This window comes from Bidens hawaiensis, unplaced genomic scaffold, assembly GCF_021521415.1.
Source record: "Bidens hawaiensis isolate Kalapana, Puna unplaced genomic scaffold, B.hawaiensis_p1.1 tig00038211_1, whole genome shotgun sequence".
NCBI classification, from domain to species: domain Eukaryota; kingdom Viridiplantae; phylum Streptophyta; class Magnoliopsida; order Asterales; family Asteraceae; genus Bidens; species Bidens hawaiensis.
Genome location: NW_027496716.1, coordinates 96,446 through 119,438, shown reverse-complemented (window position 1 = coordinate 119,438; position 22,993 = coordinate 96,446). Strand labels below are relative to the sequence as shown.

General features: G+C 34.8%; 1 protein-coding gene and 1 pseudogene across 3 annotated transcripts; one reads left to right on the top strand and one right to left on the bottom strand.

The window, feature by feature from the left end:
- Positions 1–1,032: 1,032 nt before the first annotated feature.
- Positions 1,033–16,640, top strand: LOC143590211 (protein virilizer homolog). Of its 3 annotated transcripts, XM_077070763.1 has the most exons (29): positions 1,033–1,116; positions 5,559–5,796; positions 5,957–6,045; positions 6,179–6,302; positions 6,377–7,003; positions 7,773–8,138; positions 8,211–8,315; positions 8,436–8,618; positions 8,698–8,839; positions 9,335–9,513; positions 9,599–9,684; positions 9,766–9,814; positions 9,894–9,960; positions 10,095–10,576; positions 10,660–10,759; positions 10,836–10,969; positions 11,067–11,134; positions 11,219–11,435; positions 11,521–11,736; positions 11,823–11,978; positions 12,057–12,110; positions 12,214–12,347; positions 12,443–12,512; positions 12,586–12,902; positions 12,977–13,109; positions 13,200–14,420; positions 14,497–15,120; positions 16,062–16,133; positions 16,461–16,639. In XM_077070763.1, the coding sequence occupies exons 2-29, from the start codon at positions 5,722–5,724 to the stop codon at positions 16,476–16,478; spliced, it is 6,108 nt and encodes a 2,035-aa protein (XP_076926878.1). In that variant the 5' UTR covers positions 1,033–1,116; positions 5,559–5,721; the 3' UTR covers positions 16,479–16,639. The 3 variants fall into 3 exon arrangements, with proteins under 3 accessions (XP_076926878.1, XP_076926877.1, XP_076926876.1); XM_077070762.1 differs by having other exon boundaries at positions 7,773–8,315; positions 14,500–15,120; positions 16,461–16,640; XM_077070761.1 differs by having other exon boundaries at positions 7,773–8,315; positions 16,461–16,640.
- Positions 16,641–21,273: 4,633 nt separating this feature from the next.
- Positions 21,274–22,653, bottom strand: LOC143590221 (E3 ubiquitin-protein ligase PUB23 pseudogene; annotated as a pseudogene).
- Positions 22,654–22,993: the final 340 nt, after the last annotated feature.

The following is a 22,993-nucleotide window of genomic DNA, read 5'->3' as shown; positions in this document are numbered from 1 at the left end:
GAGACATATGATGAAGATTATATCATTAATCATATACGATATACAAAATTTTAGAAGGTGAATAATAATGTTCACGAATTAACAATGACAACAATCTATACCCTAATAAATTAGTAACTGGTTGCGTCACGTGCTATAATTATATAAACTAAAAAATTGTTTTCCCACTTATCTTATTCACTCCTTAAATATAATGGCCCACTATATCATGTTCAGAAGAAAAACCGTTGTTCAAAGATAAGCTACGGTAAAACCAGGTTGGGATCGGGTTTAAACTTAAACCTTACGGTCTCCGTCCCAAATATTCCCTTTCTCTCTGATACACATAATATATTTGGCTAATGATCTTCAGCCAAATGGTTGAGGCAGGGCTGAGCATGGTCGATTCATTTATTGAACAAAACAAAAACCGAAGTCATCGTTTTTTAGGTATACAAATCGTTCGGTTTGGTTATAGTCGGTTTTTTCCCAATTCTATGTAGACATCGAAAAAACTTTAAAAATAAAAATAATGATTTTAAACTTTTAAGAGCGTATTATAACAACACATATTGAATTTAAAAAACAAAAATAAGCGCGCGTTTCATGAAACCATACGAATAAAAAGTTGCTACAGTGGTAGATTTTAAAATTAAACAAAGTTAATGATAAAAAAAAATACTAAAAGTTTAATCTCAATATTTATTCATCATCTTCATAATCTTGATCACCATCAATCGGTTCGATTCGTGTTTTTTTATATTTTAAAAGTGGAAAACCGAACTGAAATCGAAAATTCGTTTTTTCCAAAAAACAAAAAATGAACTTCGGTTTGTTTTTTTTTTTTTTAACTTTTTTTGGTTAATTTAGTTTCAGTTCGGTTAATTTGATTTTCTGCTCATCCCTGAGTTGAGGTGACGACTCAAGTTTAAAACAAGTAGGTTTCGGTGCGAGACCGACTTGCGGAAAAAAAAAATAATGGGCTTAAAACCGTCGTTCCATACATAACCTGACCTAACCTAACCTAACCTAACATAGCCTCGTCTAGTCCGGTGATTATTTGAAGATCAAAACTCACTCCGAACCGAGTAAGTATAGTTAGGGCGTGTGCGCCAACGATTTTGAATCCATCACCAGGTACTACTTGTTCTTCTTCAATCCTCTTATTATTATTATTATTATTATTATTATTATTATTATTATTATTATTATTATTATCGATTCAGTCCGTTATTTTGTATATTATTATTCGCTTTAACTTTCAAATCATTATTATTAATCAATTAAGGTGCGTTGGAAGCAGTTATTATCTCTCGAAGCGTTTAAGTTTTACGGTGAATTAGTATGATGCTGTTATGTTAATGTTCTATTTTAATATCTAGGGTTTACTTTATGTTTGATGTTGTTACGTACTCTAAAATGTTTAATGTAGTTATTATGATTATGGCATCCACAGTAATTTCATCCTGATTAGGTTTAAGTGATCATAGACTGGTTAAGGTGTGCTGATTAATACTCAAAGCGGTTAATTAGTTCGCTTCAGCAAATAATAATGCTGTTTATGTTCTGTTTCAATATCTAGGGTTTAGTTTATGTATGATGTAGTTAGTTAGTTAGCACTTATTGTTGAAAACATTATGGTTATGCCACATCCACAGTAACTGTATTCTGATTTAGTTTTAAGCAGTTAATGCGGAAAAATATCGATATTGGTCAAGGACCGATAATTGAGATATCGGTTATCACGGTAGGATATCAGTGGGATATTGGGAATTTTAATATCATGTAAAGTTTATATATATAGCATTTTAATACTAATAAATCAGTATATTACTTCTACTATGATAGAAACCAGAAATCTAAATTATCGGAACTAAGATAACTAGCCACATTCGAGATAGGCTTGATCTCCGATTAGCCAATTCGAGATGGCAAATCTCCCAATACAAGGTTGATAAACCCTAATTTTAATTAACAATAAACATAGATATCCCTAACCATAATCTCTGCACTATTATAACAAGAAGAAAGGTAAAAACCGTCCCATGATTTGCTCCTCTATTTTTGGTAACTGAATAATCGAGTTGACCCATTTTTTGGCAACTGTTTAATTGTGTTGACTGCTTTGTGGGTACGTATCAATGCTTCCCGCCCGGAGAAACGACTTGTCTTCAAGTCGAAAAGAAGGAATTTGGCGTGCCAAGCAATAAGCCATTCAATGGTAGCCGCGCTCGCTTCATATACCCGCTTCATAGAGTGTGGCATATCATTGTAACTCCAGCTTGAATTTGGTAGCCAAGCGATAAGCCATTCAATTGTATTGTTATCGATTTCATAGACCCATGGATGAGCTGAAACGGGATGTTGTTGAAGGTAGATTTTCCAATTTATATCCTGAAGAACCGTAAGTGTGGTGGGTATCTTCGATGAGGGCCTTGTAATAGGTCCATCAGACCTGCCACAAGGAATTGATAAATTGTTTGTAATGGCGTGTAGGCTGATTTCAACCAAATTGTCATTGTGATTCTCTTCCTCTTCCTCTGCTGGACAAGTCTTAACCTTTTCATCTGCAGCCTCTAGCATTCTAAATATTTTCGTTTTACATCGGTGACCCGTAGTTGAAGGTGCAAAAGAATCAGGTAAAAGCCTTGAGTGGTTCTGTCCCAACTTGGATTCATATTCTATAGCAAGTCTCATAGCACTGTAAACCGTTTGAGGTTTATGAATTCGAACCTCAACTTTCAGCTCCTCTTTAAGCCCATTTAAAAATACCCCAAGCAGGCAATTATCGGGCCAATTAGATACCCTGGCAGCCCGTTTGGTGAATTCCAGCCTATACTCGTGAACGGTGCCAGTTTGTTTAATGCTACAAAGATGCTCATCAGGGTTCTGGAATTCAACGGAACCGAATTGTTTTTGCAGAACATGAACCAAATCATTCCAAAAAATAATTGCTCGTTTGGGAGACAACCACGAGTACAAATCCAAAGCTTCCCCCTCGAGATGCGCTAGAGCGATATCAACCCGTTCATCACAAGGAATTTGGTAATAACGAAAATACCTTTCAGCCTTCAAAATCCAATCACTTGGATCGCCAGAGGAGAAGGTTGGAAAGTCAATTTTGTTGTATGAACGATGGTTTCGGTTGTGGTTCCAGGAGTTATCGCCGACTTCATATCTTCCATAACCACCACCGGATTTGTCCTTAGACGTGCCCTGTGATTTGAGTGTTGCAATATCGTCCTTTAGTGCTTCCATGGACTCAAGTCGAGTCGCTATAACTGCCAACTGAGTAGCGATTGCATCATGGTGAACATCACTGCCTTCCTTCTGGTTATTCCGGGTATGCACTATCGTGTTTCCCGGCAATGGAACCATTGATAGAAACCAGAAATAAAATTACCGGAACTAAGATAACTAACCACATTCGAGATAGGCTTGATCTCCGATTAGCCAATTCGAGATGGTAAATCTCCCAATACAAGGTTGATAAACCCTAATTTTAGTTAACAATAAACATAGATATCCCTAACCGTAATCTCTGCACTATTATAACAAGAAGAAAGGTAAAAACCGTCCCATGATTTGCTCCTCTATTTTTGGTAACTGAATAATTGAGTTGACCCATTTTTTGGTAACTGTTTAATTGTGTTGACTGCTTTGTGGGTACGTATCATACTATTAACAAATTAGCCTTTTGCAACTTCCAAAACACTAACAATCGTAGCAAGTAGGAAGTGATTAAAACTTAACACACTAAAATTGAGCACTAAAAATTCATAATTAGACTTAAAACACTGATATCGGGAATATTGGTGACGTATCGGTCAATATCGCCGATATTATCGGTACCGATATTCTGACAGGTATTTTACCAAGGGACCGATAACCGATCGGCGATACCGACTGCATAGATTTAATCAGGAAATTGGTCGAGTTTTTTAGGTTTAAGTGATCATAGACTGGCTAAGGCGTGTTAGAAGTAGTTTATTTCTACTCGAAGCGTCAAATTTAGTGGTGATTTAGTTCCTTTTAACGTTGAAGTATCGTGGCTTTAGAATATGTAGGATTTTGAAACTGGATTACATGCTAGAAGTTGATTTGCTATGTTAATGCTTGATGTAGTTAGCAATGAAAACATTACGATTAACTGTTTAGAAGTAAATCATTGGCATCCACAGTGGAATTGGTGTTATGTAGAGTGAATGTGATTATTTTAGTTCGTATGTAATTTAACTAAGATAGAGGTGGCATGCTTATATAGTTTGGTGCACATATTGACCTAAGCCTTTAGTTTAACGTCTTCGATTTATCCTACTTGAATCACAATAACTTTGCCTCTTGTATGTATCGTGATTTAGTCCGGAAATTTGGCCCAATTTTTAGGTTTAAATGATCATAGACCGGTTAAGGTGTGTTGGAAGTAGTTTATTTCTACTCAAAGCGTCAAATTTAGAGGTGAATTGGTTCCTTTTAACGTTAAAGTATCATAAATTAAGCATGGTTTAAAAAGGCGTTCCGAGGCGCGCCTCGAGGTTTACGCTTCGGCAGCCTCGGTGGAAAAACGCCTTAAGAGGCTTAGCCTCATAAGGTTATACCGAAACCTAGGCCTCGACCTTTGCGAGGCAGTTCAAGGCGTCGAGGCGAGGCGGTGAGGCTTAAGCCTCACTAGAAGTTGTAAAATATGCCAATTTTTTTATTTGTTGGACTCTTTTTTTTGTTGAATATGGTATTAATGGAGCTACAAGGCACTTCTCGACTCTGACGGTTAATTCCAGCGCCGGAAGCATGCCGGAAACCTACCGGAAGTAAGAAGAGTGGCTGCAGGAAGAAGTAGAAGCTGCGTGAAGAAGCGTTTTGGCCTTTTAGGTTTAACAAAGTATCGGTATTTTAATATATAACCTTCTATCTAACACAAGTTTACATTTAGTCCCTAAAAGTTGTAAACTTGTACATAAAAAGTGTGGTGGATTTTTTAGGATTTGGTCAGAATCTTACTAAAATCTGGCCAGAATCTCGCTCGAAGGTTGATGATCGCCTGAATGGTAGCGGGGCGCTTTCTCTGCACCTCGCTTGAGGGCCTAGGCGCATGACCAAAAGGCTTTTTACAGGGAGAAGGGGGGGGGGTTGACATGTTTTAGGCTTGTTTTGGGGTTAGTTTAGGCTGGCTTCAGGTCGTTTTTGGATGTTTTAGACCATTTTGCCCACAAATTGCAGAAGTTTGGTGGATTTTTTAGGATTTGGCCAGAATCTTACTAAAATTGGCAAGAATCTCGCTCGAAGGTTGATGATCGCCTGAATGGTAGCGGGGCGCTTTCTCTGCGTCTCGCTTGAGGGCCTAGACGCATGACCGAAAGGCTTTTTACAGCATAGATTTAGAAGCAAATCACTGGCTTCGATTGTGGAATTGCAGTTTTCTGTTTTTCTTTTTATGTAGTGTGAATGTGATTGCTTTAGTTTGCAAGTAGTTAACCTAGATATTGCCAGCATGCTTATATAGTTTGGTGCAAATATCTATTCAAGTCTTATTGAAGTCTATCTTGTTTCTATTGACCAATGAATATTGTTTGGAAATGTAGGCTATAATCTATTTGGCGACCATACATCAGTACATTACACTGAGATATTTGTTTTAGAACAAAGGGAATACAGTTGAGAATTTTAAGCATTCATTTAAGATTATTACTGGACTTTATTGTTAGAAGATTTTCAGTGGAGAAAGGACTTTCATACTAACAAGCAATGGGCCGGCCTGAACCTTCTGTGTTGTTTGCCCAGACATTTGCTCACGCACACCTTGATGAATATGTTGACGAGGTTTGTGTCTTGTCCTCCTATTCATACTTTTCACTCGTTTTGTTTTAAATAATTCATTTTATCTAATATTACAATACGGTATGCAATTTTGCATGTTAAGAGTTTTTAAATTTGAGTTGTATCAAAGTTTCCAACCATATTTTTGTTCTCTTTTTTGCAGGTGGTATTTTCTGAACCTGTTGTTGTGACTGCTTGTGAGTTTCTTGAGCAGAGCTCGTCGTCATCATCACCCTCAGTAACACTTTTGGGGTATAAGATATGACCCATCTTTTTACATTTATTTCAAATCTCAATAGTGATGTTATGCTTCAACTAATTATGATATTTAGACGTTCATATCCGTTGATAACTCAAAACTAGATTCTCTTTTTATTGCATACAGGGCCACATCACCTCCTTCATTTGCTCTAGAGGTTTTTGTTCATTGTGAAGGAGAAACACGGTTTAGGCGTTTATGCCAGCCGTTTCTTTACTCTCCTTCATCTTCAAATGTCCTTGAAGTTGAGGTACCTAATTAAAATTTTTCTAACAGTTGTGCCCAAAATACTTTTATTTATAAGAAGTACATCTATTGTTTCAGGCAATTGTAACAAGTCATTTGGTTGTAAGGGGAAGTTACCGGAGCCTGAGTTTGGTCGTATATGGAAACACAGGGGAAGATCTTGGTCAATTCAACATAGAAGTTGATCTCGACAGCTCGTTAACAGACACAGTGGCAACTGTTGAGGGCAATCTTGATGACCTCCCACCTGCACTAAATCCTATAAATTCAACCATTGAGGAACCCATATCTCTGTTAAAGTCATTGACTTTTAAACCTATCGCAAAAGACATATTAGTTGAAATAAAACAGTTCTTACAGTTATCTTTCAAGATTCTAGATATGCCAAATGCAGGATATGATGCTTTGAACACGGTTGTTAATTCTCTTGTGTCTGCAGCAACCATGTATTCGACTCAAAGCTTGCAATGTACGTCTAGAAATCAAGAGTCAATTGACCATGAAGAATCATGTTTTGACTTTAGTCAAGCCAGGAAAGAGCTTCTTAATATCTTTAATAGCCTTCTGACCGAAAATATGACCGATGATATTTTTCTTGAGTCTGAGGGTGATTTAGTCAATTCCAAACAGTTGGTGGATATTCTGACACAACATTATAACAATCTCAGTAATCGTGAGAGTGTCGTCGGTGCTCAACTTTCACAGGTAATTTACTCTCTCTTAGGCTGGTAAACAAATGCTCGTGCTTATTTGATTTTAACTGAACAAAACGATCACACATGGACAACTAAGCGAACATGGTTTTTTTATTTCGTGTTCGTTTGTTAAGAAAATGAACATGTTTGTGCAAGTGTATTTTTGTTTGTTGGCAGTATAAATGAAAGGGTCACAAATGTAAAACATAACTGAGTATATTTACTGAGTTAAAACCAATTAAAAGTATATGTGAACAACAATGTGTTGGACCTAAAAAGTTATTAAAACTAGGCTAAAGGGTAATCGGTTTAACAAATTTTAATGAATATATTAAAGCACGTAAAGGAACAAGCTTAAACAAACGTAAAGTAACGAACATAACAGAACTCAGATTAATTCACTTAAAATGAATTTAAATGTACGAACATGACATGTAATCATCCATTTAACTAAATGAAGAAAAACTTTTTGTTCATTTTCGGTCATTTATTAAATAAACACACATTAACTAGCTTCCTGCTGAATGGTTCATTGAATGTTCGGTTCGTTTACAGGCCTACTCTCTCTACATAATTATAGGTAGGAAAGTGCCATAAATTGTTTTATGTATTACATCCAATCACTAAAACAAATTGTTTATGTATTAAATCCAATTACTAAAACTACAATTTTGAAATACTAATATTTTTTCAGCGAATTTGACTCGTTCTTTAACCAAGAATCTAAGTCAACATGTGCAACATGCATCCATTTACTAAAACTTTGCTTTGTTTCTCAGAGCAAGATTATCATGGTGTGGTTAAGTGCTGCACTTTTATTATGTTCGTATAAAGAGAGCTGTTTTCACTTTGTTAACGGTGGGGGCATGAAGCAACTGAGTGACATTTTCGGCACCAAAGTGCATTCAAGTGCTGCTACACTAATTCTTCTAGGAGTCATCAAACAGGCTACCAGGTTCTCTATTGGTTGTGAAGGGTTCTTAAACTGGTGGCCCCGTGAAGATGATAAGATTCCAACTGGTACTAGTGATGGTTATAATCAGTTACTTAAATTGTTGATGCAAAAGCCACGCCATGATGTTGCTTCTCTTGCCACCTATATTCTTCATCGTGTACGCTTTTATGAAGTTGCTTCGAGATATGAGGTTGTGAGTTTGTTTATTTGTTTCTTTAATACTTTTTTTGGATTGTTTTGTTTTAAGTATAAGATTTTACAGTTTGCTGTGCTACATGCGCTGGGAGGTTTATCTACTGCTGGTAAAGTTGTGCCTGTCACCATCGATATGCTTACAAGTGCTAAACTTCAACTCAGGAAGCTCTTGGTGAGTTTTATGTTGTTTGATTTTGATATTGTATAAATCACATGATCCAAAATCCACCTTAATGAACCTTATGTGGCACAATTGTTGATTATCTGTCATCTATTTGACCAAATGCCGCAGAAATTAGTAACTTCCAACCCATTAGTTGAAGATCCTTCTCAAGTTGGAAGCACAAGCAGGTCACTTATTCTTGGAGAAACAGATGGTCCTTTATCATACAAAGCTACTAGCAAGCTAATTACTTCGTCAAATTATCGGTTTTCAAATTGGGATATTGACTCAAGCCTACTTTTTCTTCTTCAGGTATTGTTACTTTTATGCTCTTTTGTTCATTTTGTATATTTCAAGGTTACACCTTTTATTTTAATTTTGTTTTACACAGGAAAAAGGGTTTCTACCTTTATCTGCTGCAATTTTATCATCCTCTACACTGCGATCTGAAGTGGGGCCTGTTAGGGATGTCTTTATGGATATCACATCATACATCGCATCCATAATCCTTTCACTTGTTTTTTGTCGGTCAGGTTTGTCAAATCAAACCTCATGCTGTTATTACTATCATGCACATGTAGCAATTTTAACCCATTTACTTTAATCGGTTCAGGTTTTCAATCTCAAATGGGTAAAAATAATAAATTAAAAATGAACTCAAACGGGTTAACATTCTAAGTTGTTTAAATCAGAAGAATTGGATTATGTGTTATTATTTTGTAACCATAATGTGACGTTAACTGCTTATAAACAAACGTAATGATTTTGAACATAGGGTGTTCAAATAACTCTTTGTTATTCAAAACAACGCGTTTGACTAAACCCATTTTGACCCGTTACCAGCCACACCAATTTGCGATCTCTAATATTAGACAAAACTACGTGTTTGACCAAACCCATTTTGACCCGTTACCAGCCACACCAATTTGCGATCTCTAATATTAGACCAGACCCATTTTGACCTGTTATCAGTTGCACCAATTTGCGATCTCTAATATTATGTTTGTTATATTTTTTTGGTTAATCAGGTTTAATGTTCCTTATGCTTGACCCTGAGCTCTCAACTACTGTAATTCATTCCTTAAAGGGACCTGATTCGAGTACACAAGAGTCTATCCCTCTTCGTTACGCATCGGTCTTAATATCCAAGGGTTTCTTTTGTCATCCACGTGAAATTGGAATAATTATGAAGACACATTTAAGGGTGGTTAGTATCCTATATTAGTTGAAACAGTTTAACAGTGTTCACTCTATATTTTGTGTTATAAACTTCTAATGACTGTTATATTCAGATGAATGTGATCGATCGTCTGATTACCTCACAAGGGCATTTAGATGAGCTTCTATGGAATTTGTGGGAGCTTTGTTGTATTTCCAGGTGTGACATTTAATTTCCTTTTGGATGATTTTAAAATTCATAATAAACTCGTAGTATAATGAGCGTTGAAATGATTTGCAGGTCTGATTGCGGACGCCAGGCTTTGTTGGCTATTGGACATTTTCCAGAGGTGACCATATTATGAAAGTTATAATTGCGTATATTTATAGGTTCATTATCATAATATTTTTTTTTGTTTTTGTTTTCAGGCTGTTTCTGTTTTGATTGCTGCATTACATTCTGTTAAAGAACTGGAATCAGTACCTGTGAATAGTGGTAACTATATTGTTAAAATTTTGATATTTTAAGAAAAAATAATGGCTTGTTAAATATTTGAATATATGTTTAGTTACATTCGACAATTTAACCGCTGAGACATGTTTCATTTCAACAATATAATGATCATGCAGGCGCATCACCACTGAATCTTGCTATTTTTCACTCTGCTGTCGAGATTTTTGAAATCATCGTTCTCGATTCAACGTCATCATCGCTGAGTTCATGGATCGGGCATGCTAAGGAGCTTCACAAAGCCCTACATTCTTCCTCCCCCGGGTCAACCCGGAAAGATGCCCCTACCCGGCTTTTGGAATTGATAGATGGTGGTGTGGTTTATCATAAAAACGGGGCTATTGGTCTTCTGAGATATGCTGCTGTGTTGGCTTCTGGTGGAGATGCACACATGGCATCAACAAACATTCTAGCATCTGATGACATGGATGTTGATAATGTTGTCGGAGATGCTTCCGGAAACTCTGATGGAAACATAATTGATAGTTTGTTAGGGAAACTGATTACTGAGTCAAGATTTCTTGGCTTTACTCTTCGTGATTCCTCAGTTGCTCAGTTGACTACAACTTTTCGAATTTTAGCCTTCATTTCAGATAATTCTGTACGTGATTATAAACATTTTCTATATTTTTATTGAATCTTAATAAGAATCTTAATAAGCTAACAAACATTTAACCGGTGAAGGTTGTTGCTGGTGCTTTATATGATGAAGGGGCTGTGATGGTTATTCATGCGGTTCTTATCAATTGTAAGCTGATGCTTGAGAAGTCCTCTAACAGCTATGGTTAGTAGTAGAAAGTTTAGTTATTTTATAATATATGTATTTTCAGTTATTTTACTGATCTTTACTTTTCTGACAGATTATCTCGTTGACGAGGGTACAGAAATGAATACTACTTCAGACATATTGCTCGAACGTAACCGTGAACAGAGCATAGTTGATCTTTTAGTTCCTTGTTTGTCTCTTCTCGTTAATATGTTGCATAAGTTAAAGGTTTGCCTTTTAAGTTTAACATTCATCTGTTGATTATTAAACAGTAAAAATGTAAATGAAAGAAAAAATAAATATCATTTACGCCCATACTTTGTAGGATACAAAGGAGCAACACAGAAATAAAAAACTCATGAAGGCACTTCTACATTTGCATCGAGAACTGAGGTAGTTTTGAGTTATTGAGTTATTAATGGCAGAGTACTTTAGATATATTTGAGAGTTTAGTTCCTTATATTATCTTTTTTGCAGCCCAAAATTAGCTGCATGTGCAGTTGATTTATCTTACCCTTATCCCAATATTGCCCTTGGGCTTGAAGCTGCATGCCATCTGATCGTCTCTGCACTCGCGTGTTGGCCTGCATATGGTTGGACTCCAAATCTTTTTAATTTTCTACTCGAATGTCTTCACACCACGTCATTACTTGCAATGGGTCCAAAAGAAACTTGCAGTTTACTTTTTCTGTTGGTAAGTATATGTTTAATCAACCTCATTTACTTTATTTGATCAAATAGGTCATGTATTTACCTTTTTTTGTTTCTTTTTGTTCTAGAATGATTTATTACCTGATGAAGGTGTGTTGCTTTGGAAGAATGGAATGCCGATGCTGAGTGTTTTCCGCCAGCTGGCAGTTGCAACAATATTAGGCCCCACAAAGGAAAAAGAGATCAACTGGTACTTACAGGCTGGGCACAAGGAGAAGCTGATTGGGCAGCTGACACCAATCCTCCACGAGATTTTGGAGATTGTTTTACATTGTGCTGTTAGTGTAAGTGTACACATTTTCCAATAATTGTGAGTATTATTTTTCAAAATCTTGAGTTCTGTTATAATACTAATATCTTGTTTGAGCAGGCGTTGGTTGTCATACAAGATTTGCTGAGGATATTTATTATCCGTGTGGCCTGTATACATGCTGAGAGTGCTGCTATACTCTTGAGGCCTATAATAGTCTGGATTGATGAACGGTTATCTGACTCATCTACATTAATTGATACAGACGCTTATAAGGTTATATCTTTTTTGTATAAATGGGTTGAAATTGTAACTTCTAGATCTGCGTGTCATGATAAGTTTGGTTGGTTTCAGGTTTGCAGATCACTCGATTTTATTGCTAGCTTACTCGAGCATCCACATGGAAAGGTTTCTTCTATTTATAATTTGTTAAAAAAATATTTTTACATGTATTATCCACATATCTGTTTAATTTATGAATTATGGCTTGATATTTATCTTTTATTGACAGCCAATATTGTTGAGTGAAGGCATTATACAATTGTTATCTAAAGCGCTTAAAAGTAGTATTAAAATTCCTCAACTTAGTTGGTGCATCCCTGTATTTACGTCAATTTCTCTGTTATCTGATTCTAGGCATGATAGGTGAGTATTGAACCCCTCTTTTTTGGGTCATATTTTCACTTCAATTTATCTATTGATAATATTTTAAGAAATAAAAAATATGTATTTTGATTTAGGCTCAATACAAAGAAATTGATGGCCGAAGATTGTTCACTGCTACTATTCCAGCTTTTCACACTTGTCAAGGTAGGTTCCATTCCCTCACTCTCACAAGTGTTTTTCTAATATGAACCGTATATTGATCTGTTCCTGTTTTCAGCTTTTACCTGTTGGAAAAGAGCTAGTTGCATGTTTATCAGCCTTTAAAGAGATAGGTTCTTCATCTGAAGGTCGAAGTGGTCTGCTCTCAATATTATCACGTATTCAGTCCTCGTATAATGAAGAATCTGACCTTGATAACAGACAATCAATAAATGATAGTTTTGACCTAATTGAATTAAAAAAGTCACCCCTGTTGCTATTTTGCTGGAGAACTTTATTGAACTCAATTGAAATTGATGATGTTGCGTCTACATCAACCGTTGAAGCCGTTGACGCACTGTCATTAGGAGCTTTGACTTTTTGCATGGATAAAAGGTCAGTTTGACTTTATTTTATGCAAGATTTGACCATGATTATTGACTAAACTAAACAAACACTTTCATTTGCAGCTTGAATTTAAAGATGGTTGATGCAATGAAATACTTGTTTGGACTTCCTTGTGGTACAAGTAATCCAAATAACTCTTCAGAGGAGAACATCAAGTACATAATTAAGTTGACATCCTTACTAGGTTCCAGTCAGGTGTGTAATTTATTTTATTTTTTTAATTTGTTTAATTTGTAATTATTTATCCTCTTTGTTTAATTTTGCATTGTTGTAAATAACAAGCAGGCTAAAGAACATGCAAACTCATTGTTGCTTTTGTTGCAAACGCCTGATGCCTCAGCAAAGGACAATGATGCCATTGCTAGCGTTTTTAAGTCATTGCCGAGTGAAAGTCAGCGTCCGTCAAAGATACAAAAGATATCAAATTTCAGCGTTGACCGTGTTGATCTTTTGAGTTTACAAAGTTACGGGGACAAGTTCATGTGGGAGTGCCCTGAAAACATGCGCGATCCGTTTTCTCAAAACGGACAATCACTCAGAAGAAAGCTCACCCCATTGGAAGGTGCAAACAGACGTCCCCGAGTCGATAACCCACTCGGTGAGAACCCTAGTCAAAGTGCGTTTTCCCGTGGTTCGACCCCGTTTACAGCCCCGTCGGGCCCGACCCGTAGGGACACGTTTAGGCTCCGGAAGCCCAATACTAGCAGGCCTCCTTCTATGCATGTGGATGATTATGTTGCTAGAGAGAGAAACGATGGGACCACTAGTTCAAATGTTATTGCAGTCCTGCGGATCGGATCCAGTAGTGGCAGACCACCGTCTATTCACGTGGATGAGTTTATGGCCCGTGAACGAGAACGGCACAATCCAGCAGGCCTGGCTGGAAGCCCACAAATGAAAAATGCACCGTCCGGTAATGACCTCGATGCTGAAAAATCGAATAAGTCCAAGAATTTGAAACCCGATTTAGATGACGATCTTCAAGGATTAAACATAGTTTTTGGAGGTGAAGATTCCGGGTCTGATGACGGGCTTCCGTTTCCTCAACCTGATGATAATTTACAGCCACAGCCAGCTGGCATTGATGACCAAAACTCGCCTCATTCAATTGTCGAAGAGACCGAAAGTGATACCCGTTTGGGTACACCTTTAAAATCCAGTTTTGATGACAGTAACAACAATAATAATCAAAGCGACTTTTCATCACGGGTGTCGGTTTCAAGACCCGAGATGACATTGACCCGTGAACCGAGTATTTCTTCTGAGAAAAAGTTTTTTGACCCGTCTGATGACGGGAGAAACGGTACACCTGATAGACCATTAGGGTTTTCATCTTCCGGTAATATGAAGAATCCTAAATCATCATCACAAACTTCATATGGCCCGGCTGGTGGTTATGAACAAAAGTTCTCAATGGCTCAACCGCCGCTTCCGCCAATGCCGCCACCGCACACCATTGCACCTGTAGTCCCTAGAAATTTGGATTCAAATCAGCCTGGTTTTCATGTAAGTAAAACTGTAAAATAAACGTTTTATTTAATCATGAAATGTTTTGGTAGCTAACTTTTTTGTATAATTTTAGCAGGTTCACTCCGGCGGAATGGTGAGGTCTCAGCCGCCACTGCCGCCAACCCCACCACCTTACACCTCCGCGCCCTCGTTATCATCTATAAGAGCATCAACACCCCAATCTTCAGTATACAATCAGTCTTCTGATTTAATGCAAGGTTTTGCTCCTTCAAACATGGCAAATATGTCATACCCGACAGCGCCATTAATGGCGCCAATGATGTTCAACCGGCCCACAATGCCATATAACGTTTATGGCAACACCCCAGAAAACCAATCACAAAGTTTTTCAATCGGGTTGTCTGCTGTACAACCGATTGCTCAGCTGCAGCCATTGCAACGACCTCAACTACCTCAGCCGCCCCAACCACCATCTCAGCATCTTAGACAGCAGATTCCCATTTCTTCACATCCCGATCAAGCGATGTTGCATATGGTTCAACCGAGTAACATGTATTATCAAACCATGCATCAAGAGAACTTTTCACATACTCAGCAACAGCAGCAGCAGCAGCAGCAGCGATTTGATTCTCAATCACAAGCTCAGCATCAGCAAGGGCAAAGTAGTAATTTTCAACAGCAAGATGCGACTGCACTGTCACTGCAGCATGTTTTCAGTTCTCCTGAAGCTATTCAGGTATTTTTATTTTTTTTACATAATCTACATACAAAGTGGATGTCTTTTCGTAGTGGTGCAAAATGGGTGCGCTGGGAAACCAAGAATGAGTCTAAAATGAGTAACGCTTCATTAAGAGGCCGTAAGAGGTCAAATTGGTCTATCTGAAACACTTTCTTGGAAAGATTTCAGATTTTGCTACATAACTAGTGTGTAAATAATGTCCGTAGTGAACATATATTATTGCAATGGTAACATGTTAATTTAAACTAAATAACTTGGATACGTTAAATAATACACTTTGGTGCACATGGGACTAAAAAACCGACCTGTAACCAAAAACCCAAAAAAACGAACCAAAATAACCGAAGCCAAACAAAAACCGACAGCTTGGTTTTATGTGTTCATAAAAACCCGGTTTAGTTCCAATTTTGCATGTAACGAAAACCGAAAGTTCTGAACTTAATTTTTGAATTTTTATTTTTAATTTTGAATCTTAAGTTATTTGTAAGAATTTAATAAGTAGTGTAATAAAGTATTTTACATCACATGTATAATAATCAGTTAAGCATTAATTAACAAGAAGAGTTAGGCCCAAATTCATTATATTGGGCCAAATTGATTTCAAGTCCATATGATAAAGCCGAAAAAACTAAACCGAATTGAGTTCAAACCAAAACCAAACGGTTTTCAAAACCTAAAAGTTGAATTTTTGGTTTCGGTTTTTGGTTCAATTTGAGCCCAAGACCAACCTATGCGAACCATTTGACATGTTCTTGTAATTGTTTTTTTTAATTATATATTATTAATATATTATTTTTAATATTTTGACATCAACCACCCTTTAATAAATAAACTGGTTGAAGCTGCCAGCTCTATACTCTTTTTATATAATTGTAGGAACTTTTTATTAATATGCAGATTTTATTTTAATATATCCTCTTGCTGTTTCTTATATGTAGGAACTGTTAGGTGACCGTGAAAAACTTGTCCAACTTCTAGAACAGCACCCGAAATTGATGCAAATGCTTCAGGTATGATGTTTTTCATATTCTATATATCAATTTTGACCCGTTTACATAAATATGGGTCGATTCGGGTTATGTTTTATCTCTAACGGGCTAAAGCTAAAACATTCAACTTAAAGTGAGACAAGTCAAACAGATTAAAAGGTCAAACGGGCCGAATGAGGTGTTCGCTTATTTATAACCATATCTTTTTTTTTTCGCAAACATTTCTAATACGTTATTATCAGTAGACTTGACTCAATTATTTTATGTAGCCATTTTTGTTAATTTGAATTCTATTATTATTTTTCGTAGATTTTGACTTGTTCTATTTTTGTATTTGTGAATATGCAGGATAAACTACATGGGTGACGTCTCAAAAGATTAAAAATACTGCTTGCAGTGATTATTTTTTTAGAAAAAAGTTATTTTAGCTTTTTTCTTTAATGTTTCAACTTTTTATGAGCATTAATATGATGATGTATACTTTGTTGTAAATTGTAATTTTGGCATGGTGTTTGCATTTTTGTTATTTTTTTCCACTTGCTTTGCATCAGTAATTCATAGTTATATTTTTCATTTAAAAATATATAATTAAATTTAAGTATATAACGTCTGTCACACACATGACACATTCTCGAAATTTTGTAGCTGGAATTGCCCAGGTGATGAATTATTAATTATTTTTTGGCTTTAATATTCTTTGGTTGGACTTTTAATAAACTCACAAGACTTTCGACTTCCTTCGAAACTTCAAGAAATATTTGAAAATCCAATGAACACAAGATTTATTAAATGATTTTTGAATATGAAAGTTTTATGTAATGTAAGAAAATCTGTGACTTTGAAATAATTTAATTATTTACGCCAGAGGTTTTCTTCATTTGCATTAGCTGCATTAGCTATCAACCAATCTAATATGGTGTTTTTATCCCGTAAGTATAACTTATTCGATGGAGCTTGATAAGCGGTTACATAATCGTCATATATATCGAATTTGAAGCAAAACTTCTGAGTGTATTCAGGCCAAGCTCTCACCCCATACAAGGCTAGGCTATTATGACGAACCCATTTATGGAGACTTTTTTAAAAAAAATATGTAAAATATTTTTAATAAAGGCCTTGGGTTTATATAAAGGGTCTATGATTATTCAAAAGTCAAAATATAAACAAAATAATTGATTTGAACTTCTAAGTTCTAATAGATTATTGATAAATTGGGTCCTTATCCCGATCTTTTGAGAAAAAAATAAGTATATTTAAGACTCATTTTTCATACTTGTCTTGGGCACTCGAAATCTTGAAGACGAACTCGAGTGTATTATATGATTGTTCTTAGTTTAATAATCTTCATATATAATATTATAATTTGCTTTGTATCGATTATCAAATAAAACATAAAAAAGTAGGTCATATTATTCTACAAATGAAAACAAAAATGAGAAGGATGAGAAGAATTCGTAAGTCACACAAGAAAACCTCTCAAAAAATTAAAAAAAAAATGAATAAAAAAATCATAACTCAAAATTTAATAAAAAACGAAAAAAGTAAAAACACAAAAATGTTTTCAACGTCTTTCTCGTTCTCATAAAAAAACACAATGGTAAGTGAAAAAGTCGTCGTATCTTTTTGTTTATCATTGTGTTTTGTGTTTATTTTCGTCATTGATTGTGTCTTTTTTTCCTTGATATTGTGTCTTTTTTTCTTTATATTGTGTTTATGTTACTCAACACCGCACTATATTTTGGTCGGCATTGTGTTAAATTTTGCGATCTATTTTGTCATTTTTAGTTATAATTGTGTCTTTTGTTCATTTTTGTCATTGTGTCTTTGATCTCTGCATTGTGTCTTTTCGTAAATTTATTTTTATTTTTTTATATTTTTTAAACGGGAATGATGGCGGAAACATTTTAGTTTTTTATTTTTTTTCGTTTTTTATTTATATTTTGAGTTATGATTTTTTATTGTTTATTTTGAATTTATTTTTAAAGAGTTTTTTGTGTGGTCACAAATCATTTTCACACTTCTCATTTTTGTCTCTTTTTGTATTTTAACTTTACCCAAAGCAAGTATGTATCTATTTGGTTCATTATGATATTGATGTCATGCCGACTCTAAATAGAAAATTCAAAAAATAAAGCCATGATATGTGTAAAATAACGTATTTCTCCAAATTATCATATTCATCTAGGCAATGGTGATGGAATTACTTCTTAAGTTATTAATGGTTAACTCAACCTTTGGTGAAACTGAAGTAGAAATCAAGGGTTTAATCCGGCCCATTACTAATAATATTTCACAATTATTAATATTAGTAAAAAATGCTTACTAATATATGTTTACCAAATATTTGATCACTATTATAAAAAAATTACAATATTTATTTTGTGGAAACTTGGCTAGAAAATTAACCTGATATTTATTTAGAAAGTATATAAGAATTATAATCTGTTAACTACATTTAAAATTTATTAAATGTTAGTCTGAGTTTGGTATTTTAGAAATGAAATTTCTTGTTCCAACATTGCGGCTAACCACCTGTTTTTCTTTAATTTAAACACAAAAATTGAATAATAAATTATTTAGGTGGCAGGCGGACTTTAGCATCCATTTATCTATTTTATATTTATTATGAACAACCATTTAATACGAACACTCATAAATAAGCTCACATTCAACCCATGGGTACGTACGTAATTGGGTATTATTATAAATCATAAACTCATAATATAAAAAAATTCATACCCTTTTTCCTTATCTTTTACCTAAATTTTAGCCTTCATCTTGACTCTTAGATATATAAGTGTAAATTATATTAATTTATATACATCAATCAGGAAGTTGCAATGTGAATCAGCAGGCTATATAGTCTTGTAGTTAGGGGTGTTTCTGTAAAATTTTTCACTTATTAAGCCTGTAAATGAACCGAATGAAAACGAATTAGGGAATGCTCATCAGTTCATGTTCATTCATTTAACTTAAAAGAACACGAACACGAACACGAACACAAACACTTGATCGAACACATATTTCATGTTCGTGTTCGTTTATTTAAAAAATGTACATGTTAATATTCGTTTATGTTCATTTGTTTGAGTTTAAACGAACAATTCATGAACATAACTGAACATATATTAGCAAATGTAAATGAACACAAACAAACATAAACGAATATAAATGAGCACACTTAAATGAACACAAATGAACAAACATAAAACCAATATTATGTAGATGTCTCTTCAAGATAACATTTAATATTTTCTATTAATATGCAAAACAAACATAAATGAACATAAATAAACAAACATAAACGAATATTCACGAACATAAATGAACGATTGAAACATGTATTCATGTTACACAATAAATTTGTTCATGTTCGTTTATTTAATAATAAAGAAACATAAACAAACTTCCCGTCAAACAGTTCACAAACAATACGCCGAACGTTCGGTTCGTTTACATGCCTATATAGGGATGACCCGGATTCGACCATGACGAGGAGAAATTTGTCAATACCTCTCAATAAGGAGGAAACCAATTGTATGATGGTTTAAATTTGTCATGTTAGGAAACATTTTTATATTTGTTGTTTTTAAGTTGTTACAAATGCATCTTACAGATCAAAAGAACACACGCATATATAACACTTTATTATATAATAATATGTGTTCATACACCACCGAAAAATCTTAGTTGTAAGGTTTTCAAGATCCGATTTCTGGTCCTTCCGACACGGCATGGCCCGACCCCCCAACTATTATTTATTAATATTAAATGTAATAATATTAATTTAGGGGTAGGTTAAAATAAAAAGAGAGAGTTTCTTAGGAAGACTAAAAATAAATCATAGCCATTGGATCATGTTAATCAATAGTTGAGATTTGAAATCATCAATAACCGACATAGTTTCCTAGGATTACTCTTTAATCATTATAACCGACATAGTTTCCTAGAATTATTCTTTCATCATCATTTGTAATACCAAATGTCAAAAATTGATTGGTTCTTAACATTCCTAGGAAACTCCTTATTCTTATTTGAACCATTTTCTATTAATTTATTCTAAGGGAAAAGTTACAAGCAATAACCTAAAAACAAACTAAACATTATAAACATGCTAACAAGAACTTGTATATTCTAATAACTAAATTGATATAATGGGGTCACATAAAGAGAAACCTACCTAACTAATAACTCTATTATGATACTTTAACAAATTTGTTTTTCTTTTAAATAACAATTCATACACTCTTAATATTATTCCAAAATTAAAGTTTTTTTTGACGACAAGACTCTCCCAATGAAAGCGGCAAAGTCTTATCCAATTACTTGATATTGCTAGATTGTATAACCTTTACAGATACACTAAAATGGGCAATTAATATAGGGATTATGTACGCTTACCTATATAGGGCTACACTAATTTGCAAAGAATGGATTATGTACGCTTACCTATATAAGGCTATCTGAGGCGTCATCAACAAAGCCATTCGGCTTAATCGGTAGCACTGGCGCCATTCTCTTGGGTTTTGAATGCGGCCATCAATTTCGGCTTCTAATACCTGATCAATGTTCACACTTAAGTGAATTTAATACTTAGATTTTTTGTTTTTCTAACTATTAAATAATTTTTGAAGTCAATAGTAATTTTCCGTGTTTAAATCTTTATCACTTTCTAACTTTCAACAACTTTGTTTACTAATTTATTAATTATCTATTCACTATCATCCATTTCCTTTAATCTAGTGCTTAATGTATATAACTAAGTTTGTAACTGGAAATTATAGATAAGAAGACAAAAACAATTTAAAAGACACCAATTACAAAAATGTTTCATATGATCAAGAGTAATTAGTTGTTTAGTTTGTTACAATGCCATTATATATTACTAATATTCGCATACACCAATAAATAGACCGGTTCAAAGCTTGTCACGATTTTCAGTACGTCAAACACGACACAATACAAATAAATATATAAACTCCTTCGAGTTGAACAATTTATCCCGTCAACCTAAAACAATCCTCTAATATAACTTTATGGCTTACATTAAAAAAAATAACTTGATCAAAATCAACAATTTAATCATAACAAATTGATGGAAATTAATAGAGCACCAAATTTGTGTGTTCAAAACTATGATATACATATATAATTTTTACTCAAGTTAATTCTAAACAAACTACAATCACAAAGTATATCTTTTTACAAAATCAATCAAATCATGTATATATTGTACTCTTAAAATCATCTAACCTAAACCTTCAAAAATTTCAATTTCATGATGGATATGAAGCAATCAAAGTATGTGGTATACAAGAAGAATTGTTCCAAACCCTAGCATGCATCTTAAGTATCTCAATAGCCTTTTCCTTCATTTTACTCCCACAATCCACTTGCAACACCAAACAAAGCTTTCCCACCACCCCTAATTGCAACATCTCCACCACCACACCACCATTACCCGAAAACTTCGCCACCGAATGCACAATCCTCACCGCCCTCTCACTCGCCAAAGGCGAAACCCTAAAAATCCTTTTCGAAACAACCGCTAAACCCGCACCATGTTTCAACAACTCACTCCTTCCTTCAGCACATTGACAAAGAAGATCCAATGCCATTAACACCATTTCACATATTCTTTTGTCCATAGTATCTAATAACATATCAATCAAACACAAAACCGCACCCCCCTCAGCCTCTCTTATTCGATTCCTACCCGATAAACAAACAATGATCAATAGCTTCAATGTAGCTTTAGTCACCTTTTGTGAAATATTATCATTCAATACTTTAACCAACTCTTCAAAGAACTCGGGTTTTAATATTACGTGCATGTGCATGGCTTCCGCGGCTTCAAACATTAGTTTCAACAACATGATGGTGTAGGTACGAGTTTCATAATTACCCGCGCGTTGCAACACGTGTGTTAACGTCTCAACAAAGTCACCAGTCTTGATGAACAAACTTTGTAACAAAGGTTTTGAAACATTCATGTGATGAATAATATTTATCGCTTCATCGACCGGTGTGTTCATGAACTCAAACCCTAAATCTTGATTAATATAACATGACTCATCATTTAAAACATATTTAGCTAAGTAATCAACTGCTCCCACTGCTTCCATTGACTTCTTATTTGTTTCACTCTCCAAAACAATAACTTTCAACCTTTTTAAACTTGTCATTTGTGTGCTTGGGTGCTTTAAATCTTTTAACAGTCTGAGGATCTCGGGTTTGGAGACCGGGATCCTAGGGGTTGGGAGTCGGTCAACACCAGATATCGGGTTAATTGTGGACCAAGATTTGATTAATCGACGAAGGGTGTGGTTTGGGGTGAGCTCTATATTATCTAGAATGACTTGTTTCGTGACCGGGCACGTGTTATTTTTTTTGGTGTATAGCCATTTCTCGATGCTTTCGCGATCGTATGTGATACCGGTTGGAAGTGTTACGGGGTCTTTCATGAGTTCTAAAGAGATTGGGCATATGAAAAAGGTTGGTACTTCAATATTTTTAGGGTCACCCATTGGAAAATAAATGAATGAATATATGAAGGTTTAACTTTAAGCCTTTAAGGGCCTTTTTTTGAGGTATGAATGAATGAAAGTTGTGTGTTTTTTTTTGTGTTATGAGGAAATGAAATGGTAATGTGTGGGTTTAATATATATATGGTGAGGAATATATAATAAGTGAGAAAATGGAATATTTTTTTGGGTTGAAAGTCAAAATAAAGAAAAAAATGGCAAGTTGTTGGTCAAACAGAGAGGAGCTTTGACTTTTCAAAGATGTTGTGAGGCTCGAGATGTAGACAACTTTAGTTAGTTATTAATTAATGGATGTGTGAGAGTGCGGTGGCAAAGTGTGAACTTTGAAGGATAAGA

Excerpts from the sequence above, each read along its gene's own strand:
- LOC143590211 (XM_077070761.1), top strand. The coding sequence starts at position 5,722 with ATGGGCCGGCCTGAACCTTCTGTGTTGTTTGCCCAGACATTTGCTCAC. Across the intron at positions 9,685-9,765 it reads GAGCTTTGTTGTATTTCCAG|GTCTGATTGCGGACGCCAGG; the intron begins GTGTGACATTTA and ends AATGATTTGCAG. Across the intron at positions 12,903-12,976 it reads ACTTTTTGCATGGATAAAAG|CTTGAATTTAAAGATGGTTG; the intron begins GTCAGTTTGACT and ends TTTCATTTGCAG.